Source organism: Plectropomus leopardus, chromosome 13 (genome assembly GCF_008729295.1).
Source record: "Plectropomus leopardus isolate mb chromosome 13, YSFRI_Pleo_2.0, whole genome shotgun sequence".
Classification (NCBI taxonomy): domain Eukaryota; kingdom Metazoa; phylum Chordata; class Actinopteri; order Perciformes; family Serranidae; genus Plectropomus; species Plectropomus leopardus.
Window position 1 is genome coordinate 14,672,097 of NC_056475.1, and position 13,971 is coordinate 14,686,067.

At 38.2% G+C, this 13,971-nt stretch overlaps 1 protein-coding gene across 3 annotated transcripts in view; it reads left to right on the forward strand.

Annotated features, from left to right (window-relative positions):
• The window catches only part of gabra1 (gamma-aminobutyric acid type A receptor subunit alpha1), a 35,446-nt gene that overhangs the window by 16,496 nt on the left and 4,979 nt on the right, over positions 1-13,971 (forward strand). For all 3 annotated transcript variants that reach the window (XM_042499192.1, XM_042499193.1, XM_042499194.1), the window contains exon 8: positions 526-678. In XM_042499192.1, the coding sequence (XP_042355126.1) occupies positions 526-678 (153 nt within the window). The remainder of the gene's footprint in view (positions 1-525; positions 679-13,971) is intronic.

Consider the following 13,971-nt stretch of genomic DNA (forward strand, 5'->3'; position numbering starts at 1 on the left):
TAAAATGGGTGACCTGCTTGCAGTGATGCTTGCTGCAGGCGGAAAGTAAAGCTTAAGACAGCCCTACCCTGCCATCCACGCTTTGCTTTATTAGCACCAAGCTCCAAAGTGACTGCATATACCAAGCTTGATTGAATAAGCTATGCTGATGTATAAATCCATGCTATTTTTTATTGTTTGTTCCAGTTATTTATGTCTCTGCAAAGCCTAAACATACTGTTAGAACCAGATTAAACCCCAGTGTTGTTCCTGCGACTGTCATATTCTCTCTGCGACTGGCTCTAACTGCACTGATGAAATGGATCATGCCTGGGTATTGATTTTGTTGACAAATGACACCCATAACTATGCCGATAAATCTCAACCACAATAAAACTGAAGGCCCAAACACAGCAAACCATTTAGGGAAAAAAAGCACTAAGTCTGTCGGGACAGCCACAATAGATGTCCTAAATATATAGTTTGGAGTGTAAAGTTTATCGGCACATTCGTTCTGACTTCACGTCTTTTGTCTGCTCACCACAGGAGAGTATGTTGTGATGACAACCCATTTCCACCTGAAGAGGAAAATTGGTTACTTTGTGATCCAGACATATCTACCCTGCATCATGACAGTCATCCTCTCCCAAGTGTCTTTCTGGCTCAACAGAGAGTCCGTCCCTGCCAGGACTGTCTTTGGTGAGTTGTCTGCTCTCCTCTCTTCTAAATATCTCTGAGTTGAGAGATGAGCCCATCACCAGAAGGTTTTTTAAATCTGTTCTTGGAAATTGAATACGACGACATGATGGTGTGACATCAGGCACTCTCTCAAAAATATAGTGCCTGGGCTACTTAACAAAACAATGATAAAAAGAAAAAGAAATCTCCTCTATATTGGTCTTACACATTTTTCAGGTGAAAGAGGGACAGAACAGGGACCTTCTACTACATATATTGTATAAAACTGAGTTGAATATTAAACTGGTCCTACAACAAGGTGTAGGGCAGCCTTAAGTGCCATGTACAAACATTTTATTTTATGGTGCATATAACACTAAACTATTTATTATTGTCAGATTCATATGGTTATGCATTATGTTTGTTTCCGAGGTGGACGGTTTGTAAGTCACTTGTATGGAAATTTACAAAATAATCCACTGTGGCTCAAAAGTATGTCCGTAAACTTGAAATATAATAATGCAGCTAATTGGCCAAAATTTTTTGATAGTATATAAGTGTTAGCTAGCTACTTTACCTTGCTGTTATGGAAAATTGCCACACAGTGATTAAGCGTTGGATAGCTAACATGACTGCAAAAAGATTTAATAATTAGCCAACCATGAAAAAATGGGACAATTATTATTATTATTATTAAGAATTTATCTATTTATTTTACAAATAGGCAAATTTATATTTGCCAATATTGTTGGATTCATATTAATGTGTATTTTCAGACTTTTTTTTTTTAAATTTAAATTAAATTGAACAATACTTTGGCAGCCCCCTGAAATATCTCTGAGGACCCATAGGGGGTAACAGCCTCTTAATGTCATAATTATGTTGTAATATGGTTATTGCTGTTTTTTAAGAATCAATGATGATAACAGAATGCTGGTTTAGGTAATTCTATTTTTTAAAGTTTTAAATTGCCTAAAAACATTGCACTGTGATTTAAAAGAAAATATGTATAACCTATTATTTTGTAATTACCTCTAGTATCCATAATGAGGTTATATAACACTTTGCGGCAATTAATTATATCAGCCCAATGCACTAATACATATTTTATACATGACCATTTGAAATCCGTTTCAGTTAAAAATACATAACGTACTACAGAATAATTTGCTGCCCTTCTATGAAAAAATATGACCTGTGTATTTGGATTTTTGATCCAAGATAAAAGACTCTAACACGTTTCCATTGAGTGTTTTAAAATGAAATACACTTTGCTTTGAACTCAATAGAAGCAACTGTGAGACATACAGCTTTTCCACACACAGCTGTCAATGACCCTGGAGTGCAGCTTTATTTCTTTGCGCCAAGATGTGAAAAAAAAAGAAAAAAAGTCTTTGCTGTCAGTATTTACTACAGTGTGAATAACACGTCTTAATTTGCAATACCAGACGAGACCTCAGTGGGAGGGAGGCTGCTTTCAAACAAAAAGAAAAAAAAAAGGATGGGGTCCTCAATCAATTGACTCACGGTACCACAGTATGTTGAGTTTAATGACTGTCTGAATAATCAGACACAAAAAAAAAACATTCATTTAAAGGAGGAGTTCAACATTTCATGAGGTGGATTTGCTTTCTTTGATGAAAAGTAGATGAGAACTGGGACGAGACAGTGATTAGCTTAGCACAGTATAAAGTCTGGTTCTGTCCAAAGTCAAAAAACATCTCAAAAGCTCACTGATTTACCTGTTGTCTCTGGTTGGTTAATCTGTACACAAAAAGGTATGAAATAAGGACAACATGCTGTAACAATTTAAACAGCGGCCGGGCACAGTGTCTTACTGGTGTCTCTGCTGGTTGCCAGGCAACCTCACAGTTATTACAGAGTGGTATAAATCTTTGCATCAAATTCTCCGCAAGAAAGCTAATAAATATATTTGCAAAAATGTCAAACTACTCTTTTAGCCCTATAACACCTGGTTTGGTATCACTCTTCTTAGGCTGCATTCGGATGCCTTTCACTAGCATTGAAGCCTCTAAAATCGGAGGAAATGTGTGATTTCTTACAAAACCTCAGGAGAAAACATAAAGAGCAATTTGGTAAGAAATGTCCCACAAACTGTGCTAAAATTTTGTAAAAGGTGACGAGGAAATGATCTGAAAATCCACTATAATCTTAATTATAAGATTAAAATGATGTTACAGAAAAAAGAAACAAAACAATATATTTTTTAGCCCCTCCTTGTGGGCATTTTCAAGTCTTGTCAAGTTGCTTATCACCCCTTTCCCATGTTTTTGAAAGAAAAAAAAAGCCGATTTGTTCAGGTATCAAAGCTTTGCATGGAATCAAATGTATAAAAACTGATTTAAAAACTGCATATTCATTCCGAACGCCATTGTGCAATGTGTCTGCTCTATTCTGCTCTATTCTGTCTCTGCACCAATGAGGTGAACAAGAGCTTTAATCAGTTGTGGCTGGCTGCAGTAGAATTTCAAGCACAAGGCTCTCTGTGAATTTAGATTTACGTGCTCTGAATGCTTCCCCACAAATGTGTGTGTGTGTTTGTGCCGGCCTGTGTGTGATGTAAGTGTTTGCCAGCGTTTGTGTGCACTGATTGGCCTATGTGTGTTGTGTGCATGTGTCTGGGCATGTGTGTAGTGGAGTGTTTGTGTGTGTCTGTGTATGTGTGTGTTTGTGTGTGTATCCGGTGTGTATCTGTCTGTCTGTCACACTAAGGTCTTACATAATACCGCCCAAAAGGAAAGCTCTTGCTAGTCTGCAGCATGCTCTGTAGCAGCAAAGCACAGCAGCAGGCAGAATGTCCTTGAGTTACCTCACCCTCCACTCTTTCTTCTTCTTCTCCTATCTCTTTCTCCCTCCCTCTCTCTCTCTTCCTCTCATGGATGTCAGTGTCTTCCCTGGCCTACTACTTTAAGAGCTTTCACAGAAACATTATACAGGCACCAGATTTTGCAGCTCCACAGTCTACAGCAGGTTTTTTTTACTCTTCCTGCAATGTTTTGGTGTCTGTTTGTGTGAATTATGTCTCCATGTGTCACAGCTAGCTACCTGCGGTGCTTGTCACGTGTCGAGGGGAAATGAGGATGGCCTAGATTAGATTCGAACAACTATCTAGGGCATGTGTGTGTCCCTCATGCTATCATTGCTGGTTCTGCTTTGTGAGATTACATGAATGCGGCGTGTGCGCACACACACAGTTGTATAAACACATGTACACTCTTTCATGAAGGCGCAGAGCAGCGCAGCATCCAAGTATACTAGGTAGGTCATTCATGTGATTAATATGCATCATCTGAGACAGCAGATGAATGAGGCTGTTCTTCACAGAGGTTACAATGTCAATATCGCTGTAAATGAATCATTAAAAAGATGTAACCGACAATCAGGATCTTTCATTGCCATCTTAATCCTTTGGCTATTGTCTAAGTCAAGGATTTATGTGGTATATCAAACTATTGTACATATGTCTATTGCTATTAGGATGAAAGAGTACACTGAGCTGTCTTCATAGAGAAGCTCTAATATACAATATGTCTTCAACGGGGTGAATCATATGCCAAATGCAACCTAAATAACTAGCTACCTGGAAATACTCAGAGTGAACTCAGGAATCGTGTTAATCATGTTAGACAGAGGTTTAAAATCTCACTACTTGCCACGTTTTCCGTGGAAGCGGCTCTGGTTCCCTTTGTGTAGCTGCAACTGTATATGCCGATTATTTTAAGAGCTGGGTTTGTAAATGGTGCTGAGAACATTCTGTAAGTATGATGTGATGCAGACAGATGTCGGGAGTTGTTGTTTTTTGAGACAGGCAGCTTGACAGGAACAGTTTAAGGCCATTGATAAACACAAAAACACATTTCATGTATTAATTTGAAGTCTCTCATGTGATTCCAATTTTATAGTTTGAATAAGAACCCAAGTGACTCCTACTCAAAAATCATGATGATTTTAACACGTCTGAGCTATAACATTTCCAACACAGCACAATGCAGTCACATGCCTGTGTCCACAAAGTGTTTTTCTTTGGCAAAATCACAGCGACAGATCACTGGGGAGTGCTTCATCCTAACAGTGCTTTTTAACAATGACACACTGTGCGTGGATTTTGTTTTGATCACAATAATATCTTGGTATTAATGTTAGCGTGGTAGCTAATGAGATGCAGAATGTTAGTACACAGTTAACAACAAGCTTACAACGATACAGTGATGAAAGCTCAACAGTCGCCAGCAGTATTTAGTGTCCGCCGACTGATCTGCTCCCACAAATGGGCTTCTCTGTCTTTGTTGTGACAGTAGCCTAACTAAAGGAGCAGTAGTGACATCAACAGCGCCTTTCTGAAAAGTTCAGAGATTTTCAGCTGAAAGCACTCGGAGCAGCCACACAAAAAAGGCGGAGTGCTCTAAAAAAAAAAAAAAAGACGCTGGGTGCGGCGCTTTTCTCTAGGCGGTCGCAAGCGACAGCATATACTCTCTACTCATTGGGAACAATTGGCAAGAAATGCTGGCGCTGAGAAAAAAAAATGCTATGTTGACACAGGCTCTAACGTAGAGGCGACAGAAGGACAAGATCAAATACACAGGGAGATATTAAATGCACATATACAACATGGCACAAGTGCTACGCTATTTTCTTCACACATTCACCTTCATTTGTGTTACATTAAGGCACCATTGAAGTTTTCGCAAGGATCCATACGAACATACATCCAATCACAGTCTCTTTAATCAAACACTCTTGTGATCAGTCCATGAATTAGCATCATGGACCATCACCAGAGAACAAGAACAAGTTGTGACCAACACTTGACCATTGATAAGCAGCTTGAGTAACTCCTTCGCAAATGAAATCTGAATAAGGATTCATTTTAGGATTAAAGTGTGTAAAGGGGGGCAGATATTCCAATGATTAATGAAATCTCGCTGTAATAAATATGTCACTTAATTTTAACCTCTTATGCATGAAGAAAATAAAATTAGTTTAATAATCCATGCATCCAAAATGATAATCAGACCAGCACTTTAGAATTTCATTAACGCCAAATGCATGCATGAATGAATGAATATTCAGCAGAATGCTCCTCATACAACAAATGAGAGTCCACACTTAATGTCCTGCCATTATTTCAAAATGTAGGTGTCACAATTCTCTAATAAATGAGAAAATTAATGAGAATCCTTATGGAGGGGATTCACTGTGAGAAGTAGGGACAAGCACCATTTATGCCCACAGTGGTCATTAATTAGATTTTCAAAGGAAAAATAAGTTTTTCAATCCATAATTGATGCAGACAAAAGAAAACACTTTTCTTCCCTCATACTTAATCATGAGTTTACAATTCGCACTGTTCTCCAGTTGTACCCCCACAAACTACTGCACACCTGTGTAAAATATTACGCAAGCATTATGGCTAGTCAAATAACTGTAAGTAACATTTATCTAACTATGTATGCATGACAAAAGCCATTATTTAAACAGATGCATGATACACAAACAAAGTAATGCTACATATTCCAAGTCTAAAGAGAGAACTACAAATACAAAAACAAACCATAAAAACCCTTAAAGAAAATATGTTGTTTTTAATATCATATTTACTGCAGGACAAATTACTAAATTGCACAAATTGCATAAATGTACTTTAGTCATTCCTCCCTCAGACTATTCACAGCTTGACTTCTCTTTGTTTTCATTGGCGAACAGAATTGCCACGAATCAAATGTTGCACTGTTACTAAGAATAAACAAACAACTACTGTAATATTATGTGTTCTCTTATTACTACAGATGTGATCAGATTTGTGTTTCCAACACAGATGTCCAAATCTGACACAGAAAGCCCATTAACATGAGCAAACGCGGCATTGAAAACACTGTTTAAATTACATTGTGACTATGAAGCACAGCCTCTGCACTCAATCTTTTTTTTTTCTCCGAAAGCTTTCTCTGTAGATGAATAGGCAATTTAAAAACACAGCAGTGGGTAGAGTTATCTTATTTATCATTGTGCCGATTAAGAGGCTGATTAGTTTATAGCCAGTTTGGTGTAGTGGAAAACTGTTGGCAATGTATTTATTTGCAGTCCAAATGAAAACCAAAAAGGAAACAGCCACTGATGGTGCTGATATGGTGCTCTATGTCACTTCTTCTCTCCATCTCTCTCTCACTCTCTGTCTCTAAGCTGTCAGGGACAGCAGTGCTCAGAAGATTATCTTGCTTCCTTCTCTCCTCAGTAAGCGATTGGCTCGGTATTTACTGGTTCTCCGATGATGCTGTTTAATGTATCTGCTCATTAAGGAATAACACCTTGTGTGTGTGTGGGTGTGTGTGTATTAGAGTTTGGTTGCATATGTACACAAGTGAGAGTGCGTATTTGTCGACGTATGTGTTTGTTTGCTATATATGCATTTGCTGGTTGCGTGCCGGTGGGTGCTCATATATTCATGATTACTAGCTGACAACATATATTTTAGTGTGTGTGTGCGCGCGCGTGCGTGTGTGTGTGTGTCGCACAGTTTTCACAGCTGTGGTGTTGGCACAGTCATTTAACTCACCCGCCAATCAACATGTCAATTTATTTCTTCATTTATGTAAATCAGAGGTGACGTTGTGATGCTGAATGGAATGTGTTTCTGAGTCAGGCCCCCCTGAGGCTTCAGTTATTGATAAGGCATGAATAAGTTAGTAGCCGCTGCACAGTGGAGATGTTGATAGACATCCAACAAAGACAGCATCACTCTTGAGACTGGTTGAGGGAATACAGCAAGTTGTTTGACAACTCCTTACACAATAATCATGTTCATTCATCAACAATTTTTACAAATTATACAACAATAGTATTCTCACTGATCTATTAGTATAAAATCCTTCTTATAAGTGTCCCTATAACTCAAATGAGACTAAAATGACCTGTGATATACATGCAGGCAACCCTACATCCTTTGCACCGGGTTTTTTGTTGTGTTTTTGTCAAAATCCAGACTTATTTCATTAGTTTTTCAGACAATATTGACTGAGAGCAACACCACCAACAACAACAAAAATCATAATTTTTAGGATAGAGAAAAGAAAGGTTAATAATTTATTAAATACTAAGTATTGAAAAAGTCAAGGCTGAGTTAAAGCTCAAGGTGGTACACACTGACATTTAGTGTTTCAATACCTCCTTAATATGTTATTTCTTACCGCAACAAAGTGTTTGTCTGTGATTTTAAAGTCCTGTGGCGCCCTCAAGGGGGGTCCATGGCCCCCCGATACAACTGGCCCTCCCTGGCAAAAATAACTGCAAGCCAATACTACTGTCTTCAAAAGGCTGTGCTGCGCATGAACCATGTTGGCATTTTTTTTAGGAAGAGGGCTCAAGAATGCTCCAACATTAGGATACATTTTTTTTAAAAAATGGCATGAGTATATTCAAAGGGGTCCCTTGAACTCTCATTTTAAGATATGTGAATGAAAGTGGGTTCTATGGATACCCATGAGTCTCCCCTAAACTTGAAACACATACAGATAAATTACGCATTAAAAAAGGATTATTGTAGAACTTGAAAAGGTTACCTGTACATCAACGGTATAAGTCTATGTACTACAGATAATAAGTACTATTAACTGTAAAAAAAAAAAAGAAACCAAAGTATATCCATACAAGAGTCGTCTAAGAGTCTTGTAAAAGCTTACCTAAAGGCTTAAACATAAAACAAATGTTATCCACACTGTCCTTGTTCAAGTGTAGTTTAGCGTGCCAATGAATGCTTTGTAAAACAGTTCATTACAGCAACTTTATTGCAAGACCTCTTTAGCACCCGGCCTGTGCACGGGGTTTAAGTCACTCATAAAGGACTATGTATTCTTTGAGTGAACTGGCATCCCACTTCACTATGTACTTTTGACCTCGTCCCACATTTTGATTGTCACGTTTGATTGGTTGCCTACTCAGTCAAAATGTTGTCAGAGGCAAATTCTGCCTGGAACCAGGGAGCATACGAGTAGAAAGAGAGGGAGAGAGAAAGAGAGAGAGAGAGAGAAGCACAGCCATTTTCCTCAAGGCTAGCTTTCCCCCACAGAGATTTGAGATCTGTGGTTTGGCTGCAATCCAATGGCTGAGCAGTACATTTTACTCACTGGCTTGAGATTGGTCAGATTAGCTGAAGCCTGTCATTCAGGGCTTGTCAATCAAGTGCTCAAGTTGGAGCCAACCAAGCAGACAATAAATTGTCAGGAAAATCAATAATAATTATAAACAATGACTTTGCACCTTATGCAGAAAAAAAGTTTGACCTTAAGGGACAAACAAAGTTGAGCTCAAAAAGCCTATTCGCTTATTTTTAGCCATGCCTGGAACAATTTATTTTTTTTAATCTGCAGCTTCTTACAGGCAGTCGAGCACTAAATGTCTATCAAACTGATTACCCTGATAGACATTAAATCAAAACCCTATAAGCTTTACCTCGCTGAGTCAGAAACCTATTAACCAGGTGGACATTATCTGCCCCACATTCTCCAAAAATGCACATTTGGACTGTTTGCCTGTGTGTAGTCATATCAAACTTTTCCTTGCCTGAGGCAGCAGTGATAGCCTTCCCACCTTGAAATAGTCTTGCCTCACCTTGTCATTCATCACCTTAAATCTCTAATTTAGTTTCTCCAAATTTGCTTTCTCACACCATCTTTCTCTATATCTTGACATTTTTTCCCCCATCACCCTGTATATGTGGTGTGTATGTGTGTGTGTATTTGAAAGTGAGTTTGCAAACAGCGGCAGAAACCTTGTTAGAAGATATATATCATATAAATCAAGTGTCAGTGCTTGTGCACACTGAGCTAAATTGAGTGGAAGGGACTCTCAAGAATTGAGTTACACCACTATTAATCCAGTTAGAACTTTCCAGATCAGTGACTTTGTTCATTAACAGCCTTCAAAGCCTCAAGTCTATTAGTTACAACATGTCAAATGGAGTCATTTAAAACCAGCTCTGGAGTCATGTTCTAATGAATCAGCTTACTAGTGTTCTAAATTATTCCTAAGTAGGACCAACACTAAACAGACACAAAGGGGAACTGTTCTTCCTGGAGGTTGGAAACACACACTTGACCATCACACAGACTTGAGGCCTTTTTAGAGAGCATACTATAAGGTTGATACTAAGTCCCTTCTTTAGGTATTTTTACACAGACCAAATGATGGTGGCATCATCCCACTCCAGTTTCTTAATTTAATTTGTTCCGGCATCATTGAGACAAAAGATGCATAACGATGCATGATGTTTAACACAACAGCGTCGGCCTCTCCTGTGACATACACATACGCGCTGGCACAGTTTTACAAACAATAACAATTGCATAAACATGTCAATAACAATCATTTATCTTCTCTGTTATATGTCAGCTGATCTCGTCCCCTGCTCAGAGAGTAAGGAGCTCCTGAATGGCATTGTTCTCCCAGTTTACGGACTTTTACAGGCACTGTTCTTCCTCTTTGAGTTAGCCACTAACTGCTAACAGCTGCTATTTAAATCTCTGGCGGTGGATCGCACACAAAATACGTCATCATAACGTCACACACATCCTGCCCATGATCCCGACCTGCTGGCTGTCCTGTTTATACAGACACCATTTTGGCACTATTACTACCTCCCATAGCAGCTTAAAGGTGAGACCGCTCTGTTCCCCCATTCTGCAGTCATACCGCAAATACAGATATGGCGAGGCACCATAATGGCATGATATCCCCGCCTTGAACAGGCAGTGTAACAGTGGCTATAGACATTAACCTAGAAACATGCAGACTATCATAAATACACACATATAACCCTAGAACATAACCATGTGTGCAAGCAGCAGAGCAAGCCAACATTTAGTTAAATTTATGCATCTTTCCAAATTTTAACATCAAGTGTTTTTCTTTTTTCGTTTTCTCTTGTGGTATCAAGACGTTGGAGGAGTTGGAAGACTTGTTTCCATGACAACAGAGCTTGTCAAACACAGTAAAGTATATATGATTCCAAGCATTGGGGTGCTTTTGTGAGGACTTGTGTAATACCCAGTGGTGCTGCATTCCTCCTCCCCCACAGAATTAACTGAATTTCTGGCAAGCAAAATACCTGACAGATTGACACCGCTCTGTTGCCACCCATCCTACCATTCGCCTTCCCTTACCTGCCTTTCCGTCCTTCCTACAACTGTACCCATCTCTAAATATGCTTATAGGTCTTATTCCCCCTCCCACACATGTATCTGGGTTATCTTATAGTTTCCCATAACACCTTTCGCAGCTCTCTACAGAAGCGATGGATGTGAGGTGCTGTGCTTTTATGCTCCAGCACCTGCTGAGGCCATAAGCACACATGATTGCTGGCAAAATCACTTTGCACTGGCTGTTCTCCAGTGGAGAATGTTCTGGCACCCACCTCATAGGCAGTGACACCTTGGTGCTAGAGTTATACTCCACCGCAAATCTCAAGACACTGTTCTCATACCTAAAATGATTTAAAGTGTGACACCAATCTGGTTGCTTCCAGTCAAGTTGCAGCTTTGTGTGATGCATTGTATGCACTGATTGCACAAGTTACATCTGCAAGCAATGAATACGGAGCCACAATTTAGGTACACTGGCAGCATATGTATGCAGAAGATAAAGGCAACAGGATAAGACTTTGTTGTTGGAAGTTTTCTGGTGTAAATTGAATGCATTATCTGAAATGCTATCTTTTGTAAATATATCTGTACTCATATGCAGATATCTGCTTATAGAGATTAGCCAAAATGACAGATGCATGGAAAAGGACATCTTGGATCCAATATCTGCTGGCTACACAAGATCAGAAATATATATCAGATATATATAATATCCCCTCCAGAGGCTTTGTTGTTGTCAGATGATAGCCAATAGGTTCCATTCTTTATTCACTTTTGATTTATTATAAACAACACCACAGTTTTTCTTCTAACCTTAATCAAATGCTTCTATTTGCCCTGACATTTTCTTTTTTTTCTTTTATTTTTTTTTTCTTTGATGGAAAACAAATTTAATCAGTGAACACTTGCAGCTAAGTTTAATATAAATGTTTTGTAACGTGTCTAAAAAAATAGGTATCATTTCCTATAAGTGTTTTTTAGATAATACAAATTAACTGAGACTTAAAATAATTCTGGGTTGAGATGGATGTTTACTGAAATTCTGGTATGAAGTTGACTAGGCATTATTTTAATATTTTCATATCTCCTGCTGCCATGTATTCCCACAACAATCTATCAACAAACCTTTCAATGCCCTGCTTAGCAGACGGGGCAGTGCAGAACATGGTAATGTCTGAATTTTGTGACATAACATAACTGTAAAAATACTGTAGTGAAAAAGTGATTCTTATATTTTACACCTCAGCAGTGCTCATGCAAAGTGCAATTACATCATGTGTGATAAGGCAAGTGTTACTCTTGATTATTCTTATATATCCTTTTTTAATCTCACTGAATAAAAAAAATCTATCTGGGAAATTTTATAAAAGAGCACGCAATGAAAAGCTTAGAAATTAATTTCAACAATAAACTACATTAGAATGAATAATCCTGACCTACTTATTTGTTATTTTTTGTTCGGAGTCACAATGAATATCAGAAATGTATGACCACGCACCCTGTGAACCTACTATGCCGATCCAGTAAATCTATCAGAGGTGTCTTGTTCAGTTATGGCTAATGACCAATCATTTATTTGGCTGTGACTAATGAGAACACAATAATCATCCTTTATGCTTCATGTCACAGCACCAAGTCAGCAATGCCAAAAGCATGTGAAAAGAGAGTGGGAGGATGAGGAGTCCGTGATTCATCACTTAACACTTCATCATAACTGAGGAGAAAGAAGGAGAAGAATTCAGAAATCTGAAGGGAAACATTTCAGGACACATGTAATAACTCAGTACCAGCTGCTTTTTTTGCTTGTAGGTGGTGGATGCAATAACAGGAGCACAGTACAATATAATTTAATCCAATACAAACACTAACTTTCTTTTTAAAGGAGTTGACTGAACTCAAAAGCCATTTTTTTAAAGCTATGGTTGAAGCAAATATTAGAGGATATTACATGGTGGCAAACATTTTTTTTCATTCACAATTCACCAACCCTTTCTTTGACACATTACATCAAGAAGCTTGTGAGCTTGATGTGACTAATTTTGAGTAATGTTCTTCTAATATTTATAAATAATACTTTTATAGACAAGGGCCTGTCTAACATAAAGGTAGATATAAGATAATTAATATTAAAGGCACAGCTCACCCCAAATAAAAAAATACATATTTCTCCTTTTACCTATTGTGGTGTCAATTAGTCTAGATTGCTTTGGTGGGAGTTGCTGAGTATTGGAGATATCTGCCGTAGTGATGTTTGCCTTTTCTCCCATACAATGGATCCAAATGGCACTTGGCTTGTGGTGCTATGTGTGCCAAAAGCATACATTTGAAAAACTCAACGGCAATGTCTTTCCAGAAATCATGACCCTGTTGAAGCTTAGCCGAGGAGGACAACATTGATGTTTACATCTGGCACTGTCACAAACAGAAGCCTCTTTGAGTAGATGCACAGTGATACAGTTTGTAGGCGTAGTTCAGTGGAAAGAAAATTGTTCCAACATTAAACTGCTCACAACAAGGTCTGTGGGTTATCTTGAGTAACCAGGCCATTATTTCTAGAAAGAGACATTGCTGTTGAGTTTTCCAAATGTATTTCTTGGCAACTTAATCCCAGTACAATCTAGTTTTATTATATTGGAGAGATGATAGACATTTCTATGGTCAATGTCTCCAACACCCGGTAACTCACACCAAAACAATCTAGATAAATAAATAGCATGACAGGTAAGAGGACAAATATGTATTTCCTATTTGGGGGTTAACTGTCCCTTTAAGTTAACTATCAATTACCAGTATTTAGCAGCTTTATTGGTAGTCTTTTATTTTTATTTCGACATTTTTTAAGTTAACATGAAGCAAATACAAAAGTAGAAAGTGGTTGGAGATTTGCTGTGTGAATTGTACCAAACAAAAAGAAAAATTGTCTGGCAAAATGATGATGGATGAAGTAGACCCTCGGCAGTACTGACTGAAAGATGCTCAGCAAAGTACTATTTACTAAGTATTAAGGAATGATTTCCAACGACACCACTCAGATAAGATAATCATTTTCTGAAGTTTGAAATAAAGCTCACAGAGGATTTGAAGATACTTTAAGTGGATGGGAATGTCTCTGGATCTTTTAAACATGAACATCTGTATGTGGCAGTGTCATGCACATGTG